The sequence below is a fragment of the Panthera onca genome, chromosome D4 (genome assembly GCF_046562875.1).
Source record: "Panthera onca isolate mPanOnc1 chromosome D4, mPanOnc1 haplotype 2, whole genome shotgun sequence".
Taxonomy (NCBI): Eukaryota; Metazoa; Chordata; class Mammalia; order Carnivora; family Felidae; genus Panthera; species Panthera onca.
In genome coordinates this window covers 59105396-59130107 of record NC_138351.1, presented here as the reverse complement: position 1 = coordinate 59130107, position 24712 = coordinate 59105396, and the positions used below count along the sequence as shown (strand labels likewise).

At 52.7% G+C, this 24712-nt stretch overlaps 1 protein-coding gene across 4 annotated transcripts in view; it reads left to right on the top strand.

The window, feature by feature from the left end:
• The window catches only part of PAX5 (paired box 5), a 194484-nt gene that overhangs the window by 145167 nt on the left and 24605 nt on the right, over positions 1-24712 (top strand). For all 4 annotated transcript variants that reach the window (XM_081790913.1, XM_081790914.1, XM_078436677.2 and 1 more), the window contains one exon: positions 2741-2842. In XM_081790913.1, coding sequence (XP_081647039.1) covers positions 2741-2842 — 102 coding nt within the window. The remainder of the gene's footprint in view (positions 1-2740; positions 2843-24712) is intronic.

Genomic DNA, 24712 nt, shown 5'->3' with positions numbered 1-24712 from the left:
CTGGTCCTTACTGTGCAACCTTGAACAAAGTACTTGCCCTTTCTCTGTCTCATTATCCAGTGAAATGGGAGAAGTATCAGCACCTTACCTTTTAGGGTTGCTGAGGGTTAAATGAGCTAATGATTTCAGAGACTGAGAACAGGGACTGGTATGTATGTATGTATGTATGTATTTTTTTTTAATGTTTATTTACTATTAAGAGGGAGAGCACAAGTGGGGGAGGGGCGGAGAGAGAGACACACACAGAATCCGAAGTAGGCTCCAGGCTCTGAGCTGTCAGCACAGAGCCTGACGTGGGGCTCGAACCCACAGACTGCAAGATCATGACCTGAGTCAAAGTCGGACGCTTAACTGACTGAACCACCCAGGCGCCCCCAGAGACTGGCATTCATAATTTCAATGTAAATGTTTATGGTTTGTTGACATCATCGGGGGCAGGGGGCATGAGCCTGGGGGTGGTGCTGGGGACCAGAGCTCCACACCCATCGGAACAGCCCAGCCATGGCTGCTTTCTCTATATGTCTCACTGTCTGGCCCCTGGCATTTTGATCTTGTACCAACTAGTCTGACACTTATGGTCACTCCTCTTCCTTTGCAGCAGCCCTCGGGTCACCAAGTCTCCGTGACAGTGTGGAGAGGGCTCTGTGTTGGGTGTGAGTGCTCTTCCCACCCCCACCACGATGTTGCTTAAGGTAGAGGAGGGTCCTGGGTTGATGTTAGGAAATGTGGGCTGAGGTCCCTGCTCTGCCATCTGCTCCCTGTGGAACCTGAGCCATTTGCCCCCCACCCACCGTGGGTCTCAGCTTTTCCATCTGCAGAATGGCAACAGGGGTTGGTCAAGAAGAGCTTCAAGGGCCCTCCCTTCACTGATTCTTGACCACAAATGGAGGGACTGTTCTAGGCTCCAGAGAGCTCTGCTGCTCCAACAGGACCTCTTCCTTCATTCACTTAACAAATATTTCTTTCTAACCTCGTTTGATTAATGAGACAGTAGATTTTTGCAGACCTATGCCATCCGACCTTAGCGCACAAAGACCTTAGCGACTTGACCCTGGAGCTTACACTCTAGAGAGAGGAGCTGCCATAGAGGGCTGTGGGTGCTGGGTTTGAGGAGGATGAGATGGGAAGGTATAAGAGGGCAGGTGGGGGGACCTCCTTAAATCACTTTGTAAACGGTCAGTTCTGCCAATTCCAGTTTTCTGTTTAATGTCAGCTCTTGTGGGGAGTCATGTGTGCAGTTCATTTGCTCCCCTTACAATGCCTCATACAACGAGACATGAGCAGTGCTTGTCACAAGCTAGGATGCCCAGTCCAAAGCCAGGGTGGTGGCGAGCAGAGGAAAGGGGCAGCCACATGCCTGGTGTTCCATAAGGTTCTGGAAGGTAAGCAGAACCCTGTGAAATGAGGCAGCCTCTGGCTGCTGGCCGGACAGTCTTTGAATGACTGGCACTAGAAAGGCTGTTGGTTTATCTGGGGAACATTCACGGCTCATACCATGTGCTGGCTTGGATTCTTTGGGGAGTGTTGGGAGTGATTCTTTGGTCCCTCCCCTTGGGCCACCTGCTAATGGGGCTGAACTCAGAGCCATCTACTTGTGGTAGAGCCTGCACCATCCTGCTGGGCCCCAGGGGAGGGTCCTGGTACCTGGTCTGGCTCTTCATGGTCAGGAGCCCCCACCCAGTCTTCAGCGTCCACATTCAGAGGAGGTCAAGGCTCCACTTTCCCTCCCTTGTCCCAAGGCTACCTCATTTCCCACCTGCTTCCCGGGATGGCTAAGGCCAGTGCATCTCCTTCTTTCCAGGAGCAACCTACTTCCACCCACTAGGGTGGGGTTTTGTCCTCAGGGCCTAACACATATAACCACAGAACAGTCTGATCGCCCAAGATCCGGGGTACTGCCTTACGCATGAACACCTTGTCACGTTCACGTAACTGGCAATGCCTGAAAGGGCTGTGGCTCTTTTTCCCTAAGTGGCAGGCGCACCTCAGTGGCACCTCCCTCGCCGAGTTCTGCTGCCTGCGGTTTCTTCTGCATCGCGTGAAATCCAGCACATTTGCACACCATTCATTCTGCATTTACTCAGGGCCCACCAGGCACCAACCTCTGTGGTGCATGAATGCCCTGCCACCCGGGAGCTGGTAGCCTGCAAAGGGAGAGGAGCACAGAGGGTCTGCCTGCAACAGCCGAGGCCTGAATCTCCACGTCCCGGGCCCGGAACAGTGTCTGGTGTGAGGAAGTACATTTCCTGCACCTTTGTTGAGTGACTGACTAGCTGGAGGCCGAAGGAGGAATTCAGTCAGGGGTCTGAGGAGGAGCAGGAGGAGGAGGGAGGTGTTTGAGATGGGCTTTGAAGGTGGGCGGTGTTGGGTTGCCCGCGGTTGGAGGAGAGGGTGCTTCGTGCTGAGGCACAGCAGAAGCAAAGGTGTGGAGGGGGAGAAGTCCAAGTGCTACTCTAGCTCTTGCAAAGTGAGCTGGCCTGAGCTCCATTTTCCCAGGGAAGCAGCAGAGCTGGCCCGGGTTCCTGCTGAGTGGAGCCAGGGTGGCTGGAGGGGTGTGCGTGTGTGCGTGTGTGCGTGTGTGCATGTGTGTATGTGCATGCATGAGTGATGGGGGGGGGGGTGCCGCACGCTGGCGTTCAGCGCCCAGACGTGACAAATGTGCAGATGTCCCAGGAGCTGTGGACATGAGCGGCTGGCCACAGAGACACTCACCCCGTGATTTGTTGCTTTGATTCCTCAGGCCGTGACTTGGCGAGCACGACCCTCCCCGGGTACCCTCCGCACGTCCCCCCCGCCGGACAAGGCAGCTACTCAGCACCGACGCTGACAGGGATGGTGCCTGGTGAGTTTGCACTGTCGGCGTCTCCACAGCAGGCAGCGGATGGGGTTTCGGGGGGGGGGGGCATCCCCCCAAACAGCCTGGGTGACCTCTGCGCTTCTGAGAAGTGGACCTGAATAAATCAGGCAGAGGTCTGCGCTCTCAGCCTCTTTCTCTGCAACTGGGCCTTCGGTGGGGCCAGCGGTGAACTCAGGAGAAGCAAGAGGAGCCTTGACTGTCACTCACACAGTCCCTTGTTGGCCACACAGATAGCCTGAACAGAAGGGTGCAGGACCTGGCCAAAGGTTGCCCAGTCAGTGCTCAGTAGGGATCCTCCTCCATCCTCCCCCACCCAATTTAAATGACTCAAACGCCAGGAGACCCCATCCCCAGGCGCTCCCAGCAGCCTGACTCCTTGGGGTTGAGGATGTTGGCTGATGGGTTTGTCACTTGATTCTAAGCTGAATACCCTGTGGCCACTGAAACCTTATCCCCTCGGGCCAGCAATGTGTCAGTTTCCTTAAAGACATTGGCAAGGAGGCCACTGCATCTCCTCTTGTAGAAAGGTATGGGGAAGGACAGCACATCATCACGGTGCTGGCTGGCTGTGTACTAAAGGGCATGAGCATAGTAGGGAAACCCAAAGTATCATTTTTTGAAAAATGTTTTAAAAAATCAGGGGAAAAATCAGGACAGGGTTGGATGTTGTGACGCTTCTTTTAAGTCTCTTTTTCTGAGTCATTTACCTGGTGCCTGAGCCCCTCCTTCTAGCCCACCCTAGTGGTCCGGCCCAAATAGCCCCATGCCTCTCCCAGCCTCTTCCCCAGCCCATGTCACGGGCATGTGCACCCTGGGCCCGAGGACTGGTGGGGGATGTGGACAGAACTTGAATGTGAGATCAGATGTTCACATCTGCATGTGAAGCCCCGTAGGATGATGAGTGAGGCTAGGGGCAGATCAGCGCCTGGCCAGGCTTCTCCACTCAGCCAGGTCCTGGCACGGATACCAAGGAATCCCAGAGTTCTGAATTCACTCTTGGCCTTCCAGGTTGCTACAGAGATGTATTTAACAAGGTAGGAGGACAGAGCATATTTCATTTAACGGTTTGTTAGCTTGATTTATGACTTTTAAATATGAGACATATGGGAAATGGCCTTTGTGTGGGCCCTTGCCCTGGGCCTTGCCAGTGCCAGGGAGGCCTGCCAGGTTCACACCTGCGAGAAGCCTCTGTCTTTCTGCTGTGAGGAGGGGCCCACAGCCCCTCAGAGCATAGGGAAGTGCTGTGCATGAGGCGGACAGAGGCGGTGGGACCCAAACTCTTGCCCAGCCCCACTCTCAGGAGATGGAGCCCAAGTCCTCTCTGCTAACGGCCCCTCATACTTAACATGGCACTTTATAAAAGGCAAAATGCTTTCCCAGGAACCTTTTATTGTTCCAGCCCTGTGAAGTGGGCTGGGTAGGAATCGAATCCCCATTTTCCAAAAGGGGAAGCAGAGACTTAGAGCGGTTAGGGAACTGCCCAGGGCCAAATAGCTTACAGGTGGGAGGGTTTGGGTCTGGGTCTTTGCCCCCCGGTTCAGCACTCCTTCCTCTGTCCCGTGCTCCTCTGTGTGCTCTGGTTCCATCAACACAAGCTTCTCACTGATGGCAGACGGGGAGGCAGCCGCCCCAGGCCCTCTCCTGAGGACACGTTGGCAGGTAAGGCTGAAGCCTCCCAGCCGGCCTCACTGGCTCCCCACTGCAGACCCCAAAGAGGCCAAGTTCAGAGAAGCAGTTGAGCTTTCTTGAGTCTATCCAAACAGAGCTGTCCCCCCGGCCCCTGTGATTCCTCTAGACCTAATTACTAGGCTCAAGATCCAAATGGGCACGGACCTGGCAGAGACCCCCGTGGGAACCGATGGCGGTTCCTCACCTATTAAGAGCAGCAGCAGGAGTCACAGGCCTGAGCAAAGGCACAGTCTAACCAAACCTGCTGGCAGCAGCTGGACAGGTACCATCAGAGGCTTGGCCTGCTGGCGTGGTTTCCTGGCACAGAGGGAGGGTGCACAATGTGGAGGGAGGAACACAAACATTCTGGCAGGAAGCCCCAGGTCTGCCTCCTCCTCTCTCCCTTTCTTCTCCTTATGCTTTTTCTTCTCATACACCCCCCAGCACTCATTCATTTTCAGACCCAGTGTCAGGGCTGGGACTCCACGCTCAGTGGGCACGATCCTTAGTTCTTTTTCCTCAATGTCCAAACTATGGCACGCCTTTGGAGCTCTGTTTCCAACATGACTGCCAAACCTTTTTTTTTTTTTTTTTTTTTGAGAGACAGAGAGAGAGGCAGGGGGTGAACACATGTAGGAGCAGGGTAGAAGCAGAGAGAGAGAGAGAGGGAGAGAATCCCAGGCAGGTCCCATGCTCAGCATAGAGCCCAATGTAAGGCTCAATCTTACGACTGTGAGATCATGACCTGAGCCAAAATCAAGAGTTGGATGCTTAACTGACTGAGCCACCCATGCACCCCACCAAATCCGTTTTTTGAGTGGCTTCATGGGCGCTGGCTCACATGCATGGTGTTTGCTGAACTGCTCTCAGGGCTGGCACAAAGAGAGCTCACCTTACAGGAGAGTAGGTCTTAGGCCTGCCATTCAGGCATCACACAATCTGTCCTCAACTTGCCTTTCTGGTCAAGTCTCCCAGCCTGTCCTCTCTTTGACCTCCCACTGGTTCCTAGCATGCCTCACATACTTATTAGTCAGTGTCACTCTTTGACCTTGGTTTAGACTACTTCCTGCCTCCACCTGTCAGGATCCAGCTTTACCCTTCAGAGACAAGCGGAAACATCACCTGCCCCATGAAACCTTCCAGCGTGGCCGTCCCCTGGGGGATAATGCTGGATGCTTGGCTTTGTTATGCCTCATAGCCCAGCACATTTGTGGCCTTGTCAGCTATGCTACTGGATGGTGGGCTCATAAAGGCCAGGCCCTCTGCCTTGTCTTCTGTACCCCTCACAGTCCCTGGCACATAATAGGCCCGTTTGTGTGTGGTGGCTGAGGGAGGGAGGCAGAGAAAATTAATACTAAACCGTGTATCAGTTCCTGTGACGAGTCAGCAAACCTTGGCTTAAAACAACAGAAATGGATGGTCCCACAGTCTTGGAGCTCAGGGCTGTGCTCCCTCTGGAGGCTTTATGGAAGGATCCATTCATGTGGTGCTCCTTGGAGCCCTGGTGCTCCTTGGCCTGTGGCCACCTCACTCCACCTTCACATCTCCCTCTCCCTTGGAAGGACACACGTGACTGCATTTAGGGCCTAACTGGGTAACCCAGGGTACTCTTCCCATTTTAAAGTCCTTAATCATATTTACAAAGGGAACCCCCCACTCCTCCTTTTTGTCCATGTAAGTAACATTCACAGGTTCCAGGGATTAGGGCATGAATACACCACAACCTGTTTGAGGATTTCAACTTTGTATTTGTCCAGATTTCAAATTCGTAATCTCTTGGACTTCTGAATCTGGGAGGCATTCATTTGATTGTGGCAGTGCTGAAGTTGGTGCCATGTCATAGGCCCCCAGGGGGCATGTCGGTACTGTTTGTTTCTCCAAACTGAGCAAGGCTTTACAAGATTTTTTTTTTTTTAACATTTGGAGAGAGATTGAGGGAGAGAGAGAGAAGAGGTGACTGAGTGGCTCAATTGGTTAAGCATCTGACTCTTTATGCTCGCATGGTTCGTGAGTTTGAGCCCCTCATTGGGCTCTGCTGTGACAGCTCAGAGCCTGCTTGGGACTGTCTCCAATCCTCCTCTCCCAAAATAAATATTAAAAAAAAAAAGGAGATTGTTTATCCTGCTTTTGTCTGAGGCTGTAACATGGCAACGGGCTGTTTCACTCTATGGAACTGTCCTCCTGCCTCGCCTAGCAGTGAATCCAGAGGGAGACCAGAAATCTTCTGAATTGTTTTTTCCATTCTAGGTTTTAGGAAATTTGGCTGCCACCTCTTCTTTTTAAGGGAAGACTTTCATGTGGAAGGTTTGCTTTTAGGACACAGTGAGGAGGGACTGCCTCCAGAGTACATTTGGGCAATTGACCTCGTGGCCCTGAAGAAAGTCAGCATTGCGTTTTTCTGTAAATTCCAGATTGTGGGCTTGGACTCTGTTGCAATCCTGCTTCTGCCATCCGAGTGTTGTCTGACATTTCTGGCTTCGGGGTACCCCCATGTCTGCAAAACGGGCCTTCTTGATATTCTCCGGTATTTGGAGATTCAGTTTCTGCAGGTCTGCAAAATCTGTACCGCCCTTTGTTGATCCCCTACATTGAATAAAGCAAAGAGGGCACATATCAGCTTAGAACGGAAACAGTTCAGTTTTATTGTTCATCAAGTCCTAGCAAATGCCAGAAGTTTTGCACCAAAGATTCCACAGTGTCCTGATGGGTATAACTAGTTGATTCCTGCCTGGAGATATTTATACAACCTAACAGATATCGATCGACATGGCATTTGAAACCCTTAAATTTTCTAGGCCAGGTGAGAAAGAAGGGTGTTCGCTGCCCTTTGGTTCCGGTGAGTCTCAGCAGCAAGGGAATGGGCTTTTAGAGGAACCGGTAAGGGATGGCCCCCATGTACGGCCCCATTTTGGAGCTATAGGCCAGAGTGCCCAGAAATCCTGACCACGTCCTGTTTGCCTTCCTTGGGCTGCAATAGACAAGAAGCCGATTGGAGGTGTTAGAAGGCGCGTGGCAGGTTCCTCCCGTCCTGGGCACTCTCCTTGCCATGGATAGGTGCACAGTGTTTCTTAGGTGCTTTTCAGTGAAATCTCCCAATTCGCTGATGCCTTTTATTTTCATGAGGAAGGAGGGGAGGGTGGATGGAACGGGAACCTGAGGCCAGTGCAGAGGTCTGGAACAACAGTGAGAGGTGGGCAGGCATAGTGCCTGGTGGACTGGGGCGAGGGGATGAGGTGCAGGTGCAGCTTCCTCTCAGCCCTCTCTGCCGCTGTCACTGGACCAGGCATTTCACCTCCTCCAAGGGGCCTTCCCCGTAACAAATGCACATGACTTTCCTGTTTCTAGTGTAACGAGTACCACAAAGAATATGATGTATACATTCACCATCTTACAGTTCTGGAGGTCAGAAGTCCAAAGTGGGTCTCAACGGGTGAAAGTCAAGGCATCTGCAGGGCTGTGTTCCTCCAGGAGGCTCTGGGGGAGAATCGTTTCCTTGCCTTTTCCAGAGTGCAGATGCTACCTGCACTCCTTGCCTCATGGCCACAGTGCCCCATCTTCAAAGCTGGCGACGCTGAGCCAAATCTTCATGGTGACGCCGTCTTCCTGCTTCTCTCTCCAGCCTCCCTCTCCCACTTCTAAGGACTCGTGGGATTTTATTGGACCCACCTGGATAATCCAGGGCACTCCCCTGATCTTCAGCCAGCTATTTAGCAATCCTCCTTTGCTATCTAACTTTCCATGTTCCCAGGTTCCAGGGATTAGGATGCAGACCTCTTTGGTGGGGGGGGGGGGGGGGGGCATCATTCTGCCTACCACACCATCTAAACCAGGAACCCCATCACTCCTGTCACAAAGCATCGTGTTCCTTTCATTCGTCATACTAAGCACAGTTGAAGGAATTTAATTAGTGGTTTACTCCTTCCTCATCTGCTTTCCCCTCAGGTCTGTGCAGTTTACAGGGGTTGTGTGGTACCCAAAGCTATGTCATTTTGTTCACTGCTGTGTCCCAGTTCCTGGCAGAGTGCCTGACCCGTGGTAGCACTCAGGGAATAGTAGTTGAAATATAAAGCGGGGGGGGGGGGGGCGCTTTGGGCTGCGTTGCCAGTGAGAGCTCAACCCACTGCCAGAGCATTTGTAGCCAAAGATGCTGGGGCAGCCACGTGGTGAAGCAGGGAGGCTGTGTGGTTAAGAGCATGGACTCTGGAGCCAGACTGCCCATTGGTTTTTTTTTTAAGTTTTTTAATGTTTATTTATTTTTGAGAGAGAGAGAGAGTGAGAGCGAGCAGGAGATAGGCAGAGAGAGAGAGGGAGACACAGAATCTGAAGCAGGCTCCAGGCTCTGAGCTGTGAAGCACAGAGCCCGATGCGGGGCTCGAACTCACGAACCGTGAGATCATGACCTGAGCCCAAGTTAGATGCTTAGAGCCACCCAGGCACCCCCAGGTTGCCTAGTTTTGAATCACCATCCTGTTTCTCACTAGCTGTGTGACTTGGGGCAAGTTACATAACTTCTTGGTGCCCTGGTTTCCTCCTCATCTGTAAAATGGGGTGATGGGAATAAGAGTGAGCATTAAATGATGTAATGCATGTAAACACTGTTATTGGATTTTTGCCTGGTACATATTAAGTGCCATGCAAGTGTTGATGATGATGATGATGATGATTGTTGTTTATACAGGGGGCTGAGCTGGGTGTGGCGGTGAGAAGAGACACCTAGCTAGCATGCCTAAAGTTGGCCTGACTCAGGCTGACATCAGATTGAGGGCTCTCCAGCAGAGTTCATGGCCCAATGGAGCCCATGGATCAGTTGGAGAACAAAAGAGAATCCAGTCACAGACAAGAGTGTTGTCAAGCAGGGGTGGGGGCAGACCCTAAATGCTGCCACCTTGGAGAAAACAGAAAGACACCTGGGGGTGGTTCAGTTGAGAAAGGTGTCCTGCTGAAGGGAGCCCTTAGGCTGGGCTGTGACAAGTGTATCCTTGGCCATCTGAGCAGGAGGGCAGGGGCATTGGGGGTGGGGCAGGGTTGAGCCCAGTGGCTGGAGTGGGTTCACGTGTGTGGAGCATGGCACAGCTACCCCGGTAAATGAGTAAATAAAGTTGGCAGGAAGGAGAGCTGGTTGAGGAGGAGGATGCTGGTGACCAGCAAGATTAGGATTCAAGTTTTCGACTTTTAGAGGCCAAGCAGATATCCAGGCAAGGTCCTCTGCGGGTGTCAAAGCAGGTCAGGAACACCAGGGCCAACACCTGGCCCAGAGAGAGACAGAGAGAGAGTTCCCCAAGAAAAGTGAGGACTACCATGGAAGGAGGGTGTCTTCACCACTATCTATGTGACTACGCACAAGCCCCATGACCTGAGTCTGCCTTGCCTGCTGTTTTCGAGAATCATTTGAAATGATGGTTGTAGTGTTACCGAAACACCAGCCATACGAGGCAGGAGAGTAGGGGAGGAGGGCTTCTTTTCCCTATCTGTAGCAAGCCCCTCCCTGACTTTGAGCCTCCACTGCTGGGCAGGCCTGCTCTCTGGAAGCCAAGGTTTGGGGGAGGGGGGGCCCAGCACCAGGCAGGGAGGCAAAAGCCTGGATGGTGGCCAGAGTCAGCCAGGAACTCGCTGTGTGATCTGACATGACATTTCCACTTTCTGGGCCTCATTTGGCACGTGGGCCACGGGTAAAATACACTGCACAATTCTGTAAGTCATGGCTGGGACCATGAATGGGAGCCAGAGGGATCCCTTTTCAGCCTTGTATGAAGACCCTTCCCCAGAATTAGAACTGAAGATAGGCACACGGGCAGGTTTGGGAGAGAAGGGGCTAGCAGAAGCCAGCAAGGATCTGGTGGTGGAGGGACTGGAGCATCAAGGTGGGGGGTTGGACCAGTGCCCCCCAAGGCCTAAGTATCAGGCTCGGAGAGTGCTTGCTCAGAGAATGAATGGCCTTGGGCCTTAGCTCTTACTTCTCCCTCACCAGGGCTTCTGGTGGTCCTGTGGCCTGGGTACTTTTGAAGCTCCCTCCACACCTTTCAAAGCTCACCTTGGGCTCCCCATCGCCCACCTGTTGCTCCTTCCTGACTCTTTACTGCCCTCTAGTGGCCTCTAGTCACTCTACCACACCAGGAACTGACTGGGGGTGGAGGGTGAGGGGTGGAGGGTGGGAGGGGAATACCAGGCACAACCAGTGTGAAACAACAGCCGGCTAGTCATTTGTTCATTCTTCAAACGTTTCCTGGAAGTGCCAGTCTAGGCTAGGTGTGGTGTTGCAGACACAGTCCCTGCCTTCAGGGAGTTCACAGACTAGTTGGGGAGACAGATATAAAAAGTCATCCCTGCATGCTGTGTCAGGAGCTAAAATGTAGGAATGTGCTGAGGAAATGCAAAGGAGGGTGCTGCTGAATTTGCTGGGGCCATGGGGCCAGGTGGGGGAAATCAGGGAAGGCTTCCCAGAGGAGGCCACTTGGGCTGGACCTTGAAAGGTAATTTTGCAGTCTGAGAAATTGAAAGGGTGTTGTAGGGTGGGGGACGAGTGCGTGAGAAGACAGAAGGACCAGAGAGCATGGGCATCCATGCAGGAGCTGGGTGTGACCAAGACTTTGGGGTGCTGGCAGGGACAAGCAGGAAGGACAGGCCGAGCTGAATGAAGAAGGGCCTCTTCCAGCACCCAGACGTCAACCCCCTGGAAACCTGGAGTGCATGACAGAGTGCAGCCAGCAGCCTTGACAGATGGCAGGCTCTGCTCAAGCCGATCTGGATAGGAGTCAGGGTGAGGCGGCTGTGCCCTCACAGAACGGAGCATTGAGGGGTCTGGAGTGGTCTGATCTGGACAGTCTAGCTAGCTAGCTCCTGGGAACCCTGCGTTGAAGTGATGCTGGGATTGGGGAGAAACTCATACCCAGTGTGAGCCTAATGATCTCTTTGTTGTATTGGGGAAAGAAGAATTGCAAAATCAAAGACTCAGATGGAAAACATGCCAGAAGCATGAAGGTCTTTTTGGAATTTCACAGATCTGGGTTCTGATTCCAGCTTCCAAGTACTCACGGTGTGACCTTAGGACATGGCCTTGGGGCTTCCTTGGCTCTCTCTTAAAACGGGAGGCGGTGGGTGGGGAGATTAGATAAGATGCTCTCTAAGGGCCTTTCTGGTCGGCCATTCAAGGGCTTCTAAGTCTGTGACATCCCTGCCTGCCGGTACCACCTCCCAGCTGGACTGGAAGCCTGGCTGAGCACCGCCACCTCTGTTCTAAGTGGGCAGCAAATGCTTCCGAGTCCCGCTCAGGACTGGGTCTGTGATGTGACAAGGCAGTGGCCCTGGGCTATCATGTGTCATTTGATAATGACTTCCAAGGGGTAGAGCTGAAGGAAGGGGGCCTCTGGATGTGCCAATCCTATTCACCCACAGGGAATCCTTGTCTCCCCAGGGAAGGTCCTCCCCTAACACAAAGACTAGCCTTCAAGGCCTCCACACGCTGGGATGGGTTCTTACAGACTTTAGAATCTAGAATTTTAGGGCAAATTTTAGAAGCAGCAAAGGCCACCGTGATTTGTTCCATCTTTTAAAAAAAACTTTTTTAATGTTTATTTAGTTTTGAGACAGAGACAGAGACAGAGACAGAGTGCAGGTGGGGGAGGGGCAGGAGAGAGAGAGAAGGAGACACAGAATCTGAAGCAGGCTCCAGGCTCTAAGCTGTCAGGACAGAGCCTGACACAGGGCTTGAACTCACATACTGCGAGATCATGACCTGAGCCAAAGTCCGATGCCTGACTGAGCCACCCAGGTGCCCCTCGTTCCATCTCAACAGAGTGTCCTTTTGGGGATCATGGGAGGAGGCGGAGGGAACACATCACGGGCGTTTCTCACATAGCCCATGACAGGAACAGGTGAGAAATCCAATCCTAGCTAGGGAGGAGGGCCCTGCCCAGAGCCAGGAGCTCACTGGCTGCCTAGGAAATGTCCAGCACTGGGAGCTTGGAGCAAGAGGTGGGGACATCTCACCTCCTGCGGCTACTCTGTCTCGTGCACTTGTTACCTTTACCCCCACTCTGCTCCTTCTGATGGCGGTTACTGAGAGGCAGTCATGAGTACAGGACACCATATGTCTGGGCTCCTGACTTCCAGTTTCCCCCTCATGTGCCTCATGTGTTTTTTAAACAAACAAGCAAACAAAAAAACTGGATTATGATGCCTTTTTAGGAAATCGGGGAATACGATCAGGATTGGCTTTAGAAGAAATGGAGTGTTTGGAGGGCATCTGAGCAGTGGGTGGCATTTCCTGCCCTAAGAGGTTGGGTTCCCAGGCTGGTGCAGAAACAGTGCAGGTGCAAAGCCCTAGAGTGTGAGTGTCCTGAGGAGAATGGGCGGCCTCCCTGGGCCTGGGGACTTCATCCTCCTAAATCCTGGTGGCTGAATCAGATTCTAGGAGATACACCCTCAGGATTGGACAAGGGCTGCCGCTCACGTAGGCACAGGCCCTTGGAGAGCAGCGACAGGGGGTCATCCTGAGCACCTGGCCCACAGGAAGTGGCAGCGCAGCCTGCCTCGAGCCCCTGGGATTTTAAGCCACTCTGTTCCACTGCCTCCCAGTATCACTTCTTGCCTGAAGGTCCGAGAGGGCTGGGTGACAGTTCTCTCTGGTTAAGTGGTTGAGTCCTGGTTAGGGGCAAATGAGGAAAAGGTGCTTTGGACCTGGCTCAGCTGGGTGGGCAAGGGAGAGGCCTCTTGGAAGGGCTCCCCATGAAGGAGCCAGCGCCCCACGGTGGCCAGGGCTCAGACAAGCCCCCTAGCCGTCTAGCCATTTGAAGCTCAGCTAACTTCTTCCAGCCAACTTTCCTTTTAGTTTTTATGACATTATCTGTGAGTGTACCTTAGCCCCAATCAGACTTAAACTCCTGAAGGAGATTGACATCCTAGCCGGGACTTCCACGGGACAGTAATAGGGGATGGCATGGTCCCCGAGAGGTCCCGGACTAAAAGCTTAAGAGTTTTTCGGGAATTTACAATAATATGAGACCTGACCCAAACTGTTTTTGCCTCTGAAACTCAAAAATGAAGCTGGGAAACTGGCATTAATAAATGTTAAGTTTAGTGTCTACAACTTATAACATTATGTTAACTTCATTAACTATTACATTTAGTGCTCATAAAAATTTCATGACATTTGAAAATAATTTTTAAGTTAGATTTTCTCACTTTGCAAGAATTCCCTACTCCGTGTCTTGATTGCTGAGAAATCGTAGCCACCCATAGATTAGATAAATGACTGTGGCCAAATAATTTCCAAGACGGAATTATAAAAGTAAGCCTTTCTTATTTTTACTGAAAAGTATCATCATTGTGGTACCTTTATGTGTGAAGTGCCGTAAGGTGGGTTGGAGACATGCTTCCATAGGAAGGTACGTGGTCGGGAAGAAGAGTCATGAGACACCCTGGTTTCCTGTTGAGCCGTATTGAACATAAAAATTAATGGTGGGGCCTTGAGCTGATCAGGTTGAGCTGGTGCCAGCAGCCATCCATCCATCCATCCATCCATGCATCCTTTTTTCTTTCCTCCCCCATCCCTCTCTGCCTCCCTTCCAACATTTATTGACTATCTGCACATCCCAAGCATGAGCCTAGGGATATAAAGGTGAAATCCATGACTGTTGTCCATGAAAAGCTCTTAGTCTACAGCACAGATGGGCAAGTCAGTAAGGGTCTAGGGGGACGAATGTGGTAACAGGTAAACTCAGGGACTCTGGGAGCACAGAGAAGGGGGGTACAGCCTAGACTGGGGATGTCAGGCATGGAGGGCTCCAGAATTTTTTTGTAGGAGGGTTGGAGTGGGGAGGGCATGTCTGAAGCTGCTTTTGCAGAGTTTGGCTAAAACTGTGAAATACTGTCCACATCAAAGAACGAAAGAGGCTAGAGGTGTAGCTAACCCTGGGTCAGGAGAGGGATCTAGGAAGAGATGAGTCTCTGGCTTGGCTTGTCACTGGGGATGAAGCATATGTTAGCCAATGGAATGTGGAGTGAGGAGGGAGAAAATGAATGGGTTGCAGGTGGGGGACGGTAAGGACAAAAGGTATGCTCTGCCTCTACACATGCTAGAGTCCTTCCCCCAAACCAGACTGAATCTGCTGGGAGTTATCTGTGTTTTCCTCCCTTTGATTTGCTGGAATCTGCAGCCCACAGCTACAAGACCTCATCAGCTGTCAGCCCTTAGCTGGCTTGACCACCCTCTCCAAGTCTGTGAGTCACTCCACCTGGGACTTCTCTCCGGAAGAGAGAAGTTCTCTCCAGAACTTCTGGACAGTGCTCTGAGCCTTCGGGGGCAGGGAGAGCCAGTAGGCCTTGGCTTCTGCCCTCCAAAATACTTCTTAATGAGGCCGAATTGCTTACGTCCATAATCTAATTTCCACCAGCAAGCCTTCCCGCCAGCCTGCGCGGTGGTATAAAAGGAGCCCTATCTGTTATCCCTAGTTGCAGTTTGAAAGCACCTTGTGAGGTTGGAGTGTTTAGGCCCACTTCAGAGGCATGCTAGCTGAGTTCAGAGAGGTAGCATGCCTTGCCAGGAGTGCACAGCCAACAGGGGAGCGTCTGGGCCTGGAAACTGGCACTCATGTCTCAAGTTCACCCAGCTCCTGGTGCCCATGGAGAGTGAGAAGGAATGGGCTCTGGGCCCTGGAGACAGTCGTGGTTTTCCTGGTGGTCCGTCAGGGCTGTGGATGGCCTTTCTGACCCAGAGACCTTTTTATGGTCCAGATGAGGCTCTTCCCAGCTGGGACACCAGGGAACCACACTTCAGATTCCAGTACATTCCCTCTACTCCCCACCTTCCCCTGTGCATGTTTGACCTGTCCTCCTAGACCTCAAATCTAACTCTCTGTCTTATAGGAAGCCTGCTACCACCACCCCCCCCCCCACACACCCCCGGGCCTCATCTCTCCCTTGAGCATACCCCAGGGTACTGCCCATGGTCTACCTCGTCAGAGCTGTGGTGACTGAGTGCTCTCATATCCTGGTTGCTCCTCTTGGAATCCTCCACCTACGTGGTCCCTGAACACAGTAGGCGCTCGATGGATATGAGTGGAATTCATTTGAATTGGGCACATGCCCCTCCCTACCGTGTCCGACCCAGAGTCAGGGGCTTAGGGCCCAAATGTGTGTAATTAAACAGGGCTTCAGCTTGACTTCCATGCCCCCACTCTTTCTTCCAATATTTGCTCTGGCTTCTCGCTGGAAGACGCCGAGACAATGGCCCTTGTTACCCTCTGTTTGAGTTATTTATTTTTTTCACTTTTCCCTCCTTCCCCTCTCAGGGGACTCGCCTCTCGCCCTCATCCCTCATGTTTTCCCTTTCACTTGACTGTCACTCTCATTGTCCTCCCGGGGCCAGGAACGCGGGGTGACAGGCAAGGGGAGCCCAACCGGGCCAGGGAGGCTGGAAATATAGTCATTAATGGGACCCGCGAAGCCCAGATGTCCTCCCTGAATGCGGGTAATTTGTTTTTAATGAAAAACCACGCGGTGACCCTGAACAAATGAATTTTCTTTATAAGGAGTCTATGTGCAACGACACACATAAAGGACCCAGATCAGGGAGACTTAGATCCAGGGTTGGAAAAAAGAGAGAAAGAAAGAGGGAAGGAGCGGAAAAGAGAGCAAGAGAGATGAAAGAGGGAGGAAGGGAAATTCTAAAATGACAACTGTGTTATCATGTCCTTTTGTCTAAAGAGCAATCCCAGGTCACAAATGCCTTGGGCATTGTCCTGCCAGAGCAGGATGCATGACAGTTGTGGCCATTTTGAGGTCTTGTTCACAACAATGCAAAGAATACGAATCACCATCTGGACGGATCTTTACAATTTACAAGCCTCTTTCGTGCATCATCTCAAAGGATCCGTACTATAGTGTTAGGAGGGCACAGTTTGTAGCCCCATTTCACAGAGATGAAAACTGAGGCTTAGGAAAAGTGGTTTGCATACGGTCACACAGCTAGCACGTGGTCCAGTCCAGATGACAAGGGGACTTTGCAATTTGGTGTTTGACTCTCAGAAACACTGTTAGAAATCGCTTTTAGAGAAGGGTGTACATGAGCAGATCTGGGTAAGGGGAGGTACCATGTCTGTACCCAGGAGTCTTGGATTGAAGCAAATCCCCACAGCCCCTGGAACTTTCCATCAGGGCTTTGTCTATGGCAGACTTTCTGAGAGTGCTTTGGGTAGGGGATTTCTGGAAACAGAACTCCCCGGGAAGAAGCCAGAGACACTTGGGACAATGGCTGCAAGGGAACAGAACCTGGAGACCAGCTAGGTATCATCCACCATTACCTAGGATCTTGTGGTGGGGTATGGAGCAGGTTACTGGGGGCAGCAGCAAAGACAATGACTCAGTGGGGACCCTGCCCTTGGCTTTGGTGGAATCTGCATGTAGGAAAAGCACTGAAGGCAGTTAGCACAGGTCTAGATCGGGGAGTGTTTCTGTGGTGTGGGCAGGGGTCTGTTCTAGCACGTATCTCACAGAGGACCGTAGTACATTCTGTAGCTACAACTCCCTCTGTCATGAATGGACAGGGCTGGACCCACCCTTAGAAATCAGCCTGCCAGGGTGCAGACGAGGTCAAGGAAAAGCACTTGCTCAGGGTCACACAGCAAATCAGAGGAAGAGCCAGGCTGGCCCTTGCCGTGGTAGCAGCCTGCCCTGTGGTTCCCACTGGGGAAATACTAATGCCCTCCCCACCTTTCAGCGCTTCCCTGAAGCAATGAAAAGAAAGCATTTGGTCTCTTGACCTCAGGCAGGCCTGGTATTCCTGGGGTGGCCCGGGATGACCTGGCTTCTAGAACAACTCAAAGCAGGACTCTTACCTACTCCCGCCTTGTCGTGTTCTTCCTGAGCCCACCTCTTTCCCCGGCTTGGGACCTGGCCAGCTGCAAGAGCATCTCCTGGGATCCGGACCATCCCCGTCCCTGTCCCCATCAGAGCTTCTGCCTGGGACCTGTAGGCCAGGACCCGGCTCCTCCCGCTCTCTGCTTTTCCTCCAGAGTCAAGCAGCTAGACAAAAAAGAAATGATTGTTTTCTTTTCCTGGGTTCAGTGTCCCTCTGGAAGTTGTGACCCAATTAGAAAATCAGACAAATAGAAAAATCTGGCCACGACCCCAGCTGAGGTTATAAAGTCTCTGCTCGCATTTAGGTCTCTACCTCTGACGCTCTCCTGTGAGTCCTGGCCGGCTCAGTCTTCCTTGGCCACCTGGAGCAGACCTTCCTCAGTGTCGTGCTCCTCTGTAATTGATGCTTTATTCCCCACTGACTTCCAAAATGGATTTGAGACAGCTTCTTGACCTTTCAATAGCATCGGCCCAAACCTGAAATCCCTGTTATACAATAGGTGGGTCTCGTGCAGAGGCCCGGGAGCGAGGCTGCTGTTGCACACCCCCCCTCCATGAGTGGACTGCTGGTCGGGGTCCCACCATCGAGCCCATGCTTTGTGCCCAGCTCTGCACCTGGAGTTGCCCATGCTTCGCTGCTGGAGCAGGGAGCTCACTTTCTTGGAAACAGTTTCTGTCTGGATAGGTTCCAGAGCATGCTTCCAAAAACATACTTTTAATCAAAAAGAAGATCACCAGAAAAACTGGGACAAATTGTGATTTTTTTTTTTTGACAGTGGACGATTATAAATGCCAAGAGGGGTTGCCAGTTGGCAAATAAACTCCTCCGGTGAGGTCTTTGATTAATTACACCGCCAGCGAGCTGAGCGGGTGGGGTCTCTTAATGGTCCTCAACTGTGGGATAAGTTCTGATCTTCCTTTTCTCCCTCCTTTTCCCCCTTCCTTCCTTCCTTCCTTCCTTTCTTCATCAGACAATCCCTCAGTTCTTCCTGGGTGCTGAGCCCAGTTCACAGAGTGGGCACAGAAATAATTGAATTTCTCAAGTCCTTGGAGCATTTGTGGGGCATATCACCCATGTTACCTACTCAGAATGGAAAGAAACCAGCTTGATTGTGGCAGTTTGTGGGATCGCTAGGCCGAGACCAAGCAGGGACCCTGGGGAGGGGGGGAGGGGGGATAGGAAGGTGAGGTTTGGGGGATGCAGGAGCCGAGGGCTCGCCTGCTGACAGGAAGGGATGCTCTGGCCTGTGGCCAGCTGACCCTGGGCCTCCCCAGGAGGGCTCCGAGGGAAGCCTGGTCCCTGGAAGTCTTCACCCTGAAGTGGGTGCCAGACCCATGTGTACAAACAGGGGACTCTGTATTTAGGAGTGGGGAGGAGCAGGGAGCTGCCCTGAATGGCTGCCCGCTTTGGAAATTTCTATGCATTTGTAATAACAAAATTACCATAATTTGCTCGTTAACGCAGCTAGATCAGTCAAGCATTGTTCCATCGCGGGCAGGGAGGCTGTGGCGCCTCTCTCTGCACACTCTACACACCCCAGCCAGCCTGCCAGCCCGTTAGAGTGCTGGAAATTAGCATGCAAATGGTCCTAATTCGGTGGGCGAGCTGTCAGGCAGCGCCTCTCCGGCCTTGTCTCCGTGAAGGCCCTGACAGCCTGGCTCCAGCGCCGGCCCACCCTCCTCGCTCCAGCCGGGAGGGGCTCCGAGGGGCACCTCCAGACTGACAGCTTGGCGGCCTCCCTCCCTCCGTCAGCGCCATCAGGCCTGGCGGCGGGCTCCCCAGGGAGCAGGCAGGGCCTGCCACCGTGCCTGCCGGCCGAAGGAGGCAAGTAGGCAGGTGGGCTGGTGGGGGAGGCTGGCCAACGCTCAGGTCCACCAGCCTGGGCTTGACTGGGGCAATGAGAGAGAGGGAGGGTGGAGCTGTGGCCCCCTGACTCAGGGCCCCGTTGGGACGCAGGGACCCTCCCTGCTGGCGGGTTCTGAGAGTGGGGACTCTGGGCCCCTTCCCCCATGTGCACGTCCACAAGGAGCCAATTCAAATCCTGCCTTGCTCTCCCTTCTTTGTCTTCCCGGTCTGACTTAACGTAGGACTGCCCCTCCCCCACACCTGGAACAGCTCTGTGCAAATTCTGCATGGACTTCCTTCAGCCATATTGGAGAACTGGGGGGTGGGGGGGCTAAGACGGTATGTGCTTTGGGCAGGGTGTCCTAGACCGGACTCCACACCCTTGGGCCTCAGTCCTGCCTCCAGGTTTACCAGCCTTTGGGGCAAGTCACCTTCCCCTCTCTGGACCTCAGTCTCTGCACCTTTATAGTGGGGACATCTTTATGGTGTTCCTCTCAGGGCTGTCGTGAGGGTAAGAGAGAGGGAGAAGGCCCTGCTGTCTAGTAGTTAGTAGCTGATGTGTAGTGAGAACCTCCGTGTGCTGGTCACTTCCCAGCCTGCTTGCCCTTCACAAGAACCCCATGGGGTGGGTGTTGATCTTACCCTCTTTCACAGAGGAGGAGGCTGAGGCCTCCGCTCATACAGAGGAACCTGCCCAAGTGGCAGGGCCAGGACAGTCCAGTCTTGCTTGCTCCAGAGCCCTTTTAACAGGAGAAGGCGCAGGGCGCCGAGAGCCGGGTCTACTTCTGAGAAAAACACCAGGACACCACCTTGCAGGTGAATCACGCTCTTACGGGGTTTGGCACATCCTCAGTACTAAATAAACGTGTGAAGGAAGAGAACCAGGTGGGCCTGGGTGTGACTGTGCTTGGGATCCCCAGTATCCATTCTTATGTTCTCCTCCTGATCTGTGACAGCAGAATGAAGAAGCTACTGCAGGAGAAAGAGGGGGAGCCACAAGGCTTATCTTGAAGTTCCCTCATGCTGTTTCTCAAGAGCTTGCTCCTTCCTCGCCATCAGCCAGATGCAGCCCCATGCCAAATGGCAGGGTTTGGTGAGTGGACAGCGGGATGGATTTCAGTCCATCAGCTGGTAGCTCTTAGGCAGTGAACAACCTACTCATCCTTACATGGCTGCCTGCCCCCTTGTCTGTTTTAAGGGAATTTCACTGGGCCTTTTGAGCTTTCAGGTAAACAAACACAGAGGTAAGAGAGATGCTGAGAAATCCAAAACCCCAGCTGGCTCCTGGCTGTCTGGGGGGCAGAAGCAGGCTCATGAGCTTGAGTCCCTGCCGCATCCCAGCACCACCCACTGCTCAGCACAGAGCCTGGGACAGAGCAGATGCTCAATAAAGGTTTAGAAGCCACATTTAATAACACGCGGACTAAGAAAAAAAAACAAATATGCAAATATGTGCCAGGATGAACTAAAATATGCAAATATGTGCCAGGTCATCCAACCTGTGTACCTCAGACCAAACACCTTCAGCCAGCTGTGACTTTCATTTCCATGTGGATTTTTCTTTCCATCCAGTCTTTGGTTTGTTTATTGGGGGCCCATGGCATGAGCCTGATGGAACTTTAGGGCTGTATGCACCAATCTCTCAATAGCTGCTATTGGGCTCTTGAAGAGAACAAGTCCTTCCAACCACAGGGTCTCAGGCACTATGAGGACAGTTCAGGGGCACACTCACTCCCACCCCAGAGGCCGTCCTGGAGACATCCTAAGTTCCCTGAATGAGAACGGATGGATGCCTGCAAACTGCATTTCTGCTCTAGGAAGAATTGCCCAGGCTCCCCCTAGTGGAGAATTGGGGTGCGACGCTCTGCTGCGTTCCTGGTATGTGGCAGGACCCGGCAGGAATGCCTCTTGCCCCCTCAGCCTTTCTCAGTTTACCCACGGCTGGTACATGCATACTCTCCTGGAATCCTTGTCACAACCCCGTGGGTACCCTTGGTTATCGCTTTTGTTAGAGACTGAGTGGAAGGGGCTGGCCCGAGGTCATACAGAGCCAGGTACTTTTCCTTCCACCAACAGCCCACATCTGGCCTTATTCTCCGAGTGTCCTTGGCTTTGGCCAGCTGACCATCTGCTTGCGTGACCCCACAGCCTGGCCCTTCTTGGCCTCGTGGCACTTCTTCCCCAAGTGGCCAGAAGGGACCACTCTGTGGATAGGGCAGTCTTTCAGTACCTTTGCAGTAGCCTCCTTACTGGCCTCCCCACCGCCAATGTTGCCCCTTTAGTCCATTCCCAACATAGCAGCCAGAGTAAGCCATTACAGTCTGAGTCAGGACATGTCCCTGTTTTGCTCACTTAGAGTAGAAGCCAAAATCCTTATATCATCTCTCCCTCCCCACTTCCCTCCTTCACCTCATCTTCTACCTCCTCCCCTTCGCTTCTCCTCTCCCGCCATGCAGACCTCCTCACTGCTCTTCCAACACACTGCCTGTGCTCCTGCCTCAGGGCCTTTGCACTTGCTGTTCCCTCTGATATCCACATAGCTAATTCTCACTTCCTTCAGCTTGTTATTCAAAAGTCACCTTTCTGGTGAAGCCATCCCTACCCGGTCTATCTAAAATTTTACCACTTTATGTTTTCCCCATAACACATGCTATATGCTGTAGTTTTACTTATTTTGTTTTGTTTATTGTCTGTTTGTAGCACTAGAATATGAGCTCTGTGAGGGCAGGGTCTTTTATCTGTGTTGTTCATGGCTGTATCCTCGGTGTCTGGAACAGTGCCAGGTATTTAGTGCGTACTCAGTCAATAGCTGAGGAATAAGTCAGTGGATAAGTGGACGAGCTGCTGTGTGCCTTGTGTCAAGGTCAACACAGACGGGATGTCCCAGCACATCTGTGGTGCTCCCCCACCTAGCCCTGCATTTGCTCCCTTAAGAGGCTTCTCGACTCTTCCTTCCTTAGCCCCCAAAGATCTCTCCCTTCTTCTCCTGTCCCCCTAGCTTGTTCCCCCCAGAAGACGCCTCTCAGCCAGGTCTGTGGGCTGGTCACAGAGGACACAGATGAACATGTCGGTTGAATTTAAGAAAGAAGAGATCTCCATCAGCACAGCCAACTTCAGGGCTGATCCACTCAGTACACTCCTGGGGAAACTGAGGCCTGAACTGAGTTTGGGGTAGAGAAGAGACTCCCTCCTGGTCCTTAGAGTTGTGAGACTGGCCTGAGGGGCAGTCCTGACTCAGCTCCCCCCGCAGAACCTGTGCCTTATCAGCTCACTGAGTAGTGGTGATGGCTGCCCAATGACCTGCTTGGACTTCAGCCACACCAGCCAAGCCCTTCGTAGTGTAATTAGAGGTTGGCCTCCTTAGGACCTGGGGACTAGACACCTGTGTGCCCCTGGGGCTGTTGGGCGACTCCTTCATGTGGGGCAGTGCTTCTCGAACTTGACTGTACAAGGCCAGCTGGGGATCATCTCCCAGAGTAGATTCTGGTCCAGTAAGCCCAGAGTAGGGCCCAGGAGGCTGCATTTGAACAAGCTCCCCAGTGATGCTGACGTGGCTACATTCAAGTCGCTATCCACTGGTGCTCCTGCTCACTGCACGTTGCAGTCACCTCTGAAGTTTGGGTAAATCCTGCTATCTGGCCCCACCGCGGAGAGGCCGATTCAACTGGGATGAGGTATGCCCTGGTCACCTGGGGTTTTCAAAACTCCCAGATGATTCTAACAGGCAGCAAGGTTCGGGAACCACTGGCCTGGGTCACTGCACATCATCCCTGCACCCGGGGCAGCTCCGCTCTGGGGAAGCAATACAACTGAAAGACAAAGGTGGGGGATTGACGCAATGAGGAGGGGTGAGGAGCTGGGAGGCTGCATCCCGCTCCTGGGCACAGGAGAGGGCACCCAAGGATGCAGCGGGGGGCACGGATACCAAAGGATGGGGCTGCTGAGTCTGGATGCCAGCAGTGAGGGAGGGATAGAGAGAGCCTGGGAAGCCCTCCCCGGCAGAGAAGCCACCAGGAGAGGTGAAGCAGCTGAATGGCCCCTCAGAGCCCTGGTCTCTGGCTTCAATCCTAACCCTGCCTCTGACAGCGAAGTAACTCCCTTCCCCCTCTTCAGCCTAGCCTGCCTCTCTGCCTCTCTACCTGTACCCCTGAACTGGTCCCCAACCACCCAGGACCCATGTAATTTATGTGTATGTTTCCCCCTCCTGCAGACTGTGGGCTCTTGGTGGGCAGGGACCGTGTCTGATTCATCTCTGCCTCCCCAGGCCCTGCGTGCTGGGGGTAGGAAAGGTGTGTGGAATTGAGTGTATTCCTCCGGGCGCGGTGGTGCTCAGGGCCTCTGTGCTACTGAGTTCCCAGGGCACAGCAAAGCCTGCGCATCGTGGTAGTAATTGTGAAGGTAAATCTTGTCTGGTCTCCTCGCAAACACTTGGTGAGGCTTTCCATAAATATGTCAGCAGCAGCATTAAAATTTGATGGCAGGCGGCTCAGGTCGGGACTAGCACTGTGACTTCCCAGCAAGGTATGACACCATCACCTCCCTCTCATTAGTCAGCGGCAGGATGCGTGGGCCTCTGCATGGAGCTGGGCCCAGCCAGGGGGAGGTGATTTCTTCCAGGGAGGACCCCTGGCTGCTCTGAGGGACAGGCCAAGGTCTAGACCACAGAAGAGTAAGTCAGCTTTGGGCTGACGTTGGGCTGAGAGGTAGAGTCCCTGAAAGCCCTGGGAATGTGCCCAGAGGCTAGATGGCCTCTGACCTGGAGGAGGCTTGAGCCATTTTTTGAGTCTGGGAGCCGATAATAAGGGCTGGGGACTCGTTTCAGCTTTATAGACAGCCTGGTGGAAATTGTCCATTTGCCCCCAAAAAGGCCTCATAGAACACTTGAAAAGGGCACGGCGTTAAACTCATCATTTGAGCAAGCAAAGGAGTCTGGGAAGAAAAAGTATTTAGATTGGAACCCAGTCTTGTCTCCTTCCCACCCCGCCATTGTCCATTTGGGGAAACTGAGGCTAGGTGAACCTGAAAGAGCCATGTTCAGGGTCACACTGTGGTAGAGACAGAATGAGATCAGGGGCCTAACTCTTAGGTTAAAACTTTCTCTGCAATCAAGTATTTGGGGCACTTGTTGAAATATGAGGAATCTACCTAGAAATACAATTTTTATTCAGAAAATAAGCATGAGTGCATCCCTTTTTTCAACAATCACACAGAGCATGTGCTGTGTGCCGAAGACTGAGTTAAGCATTAAATAGCCCCTCACCTCTGTAGAATGCTTTTGATTCCCACAGGACTTTGACATGCACCAATATTATTTAGTGTTGTAATACCATGTAGCAAATGAGGAAGTCAGGTTCAGAGAGGTAAGGTGACCTCTCCAAGCCACTCAGCTAAGTGGCCGAGGGGCTTTGACAGGGACTGGCTGGCTGCAAGCCCACGGTCTTCCCATCCCCTCTGCTATCAACACGGTGTGGCAGCCATTGCTGCTG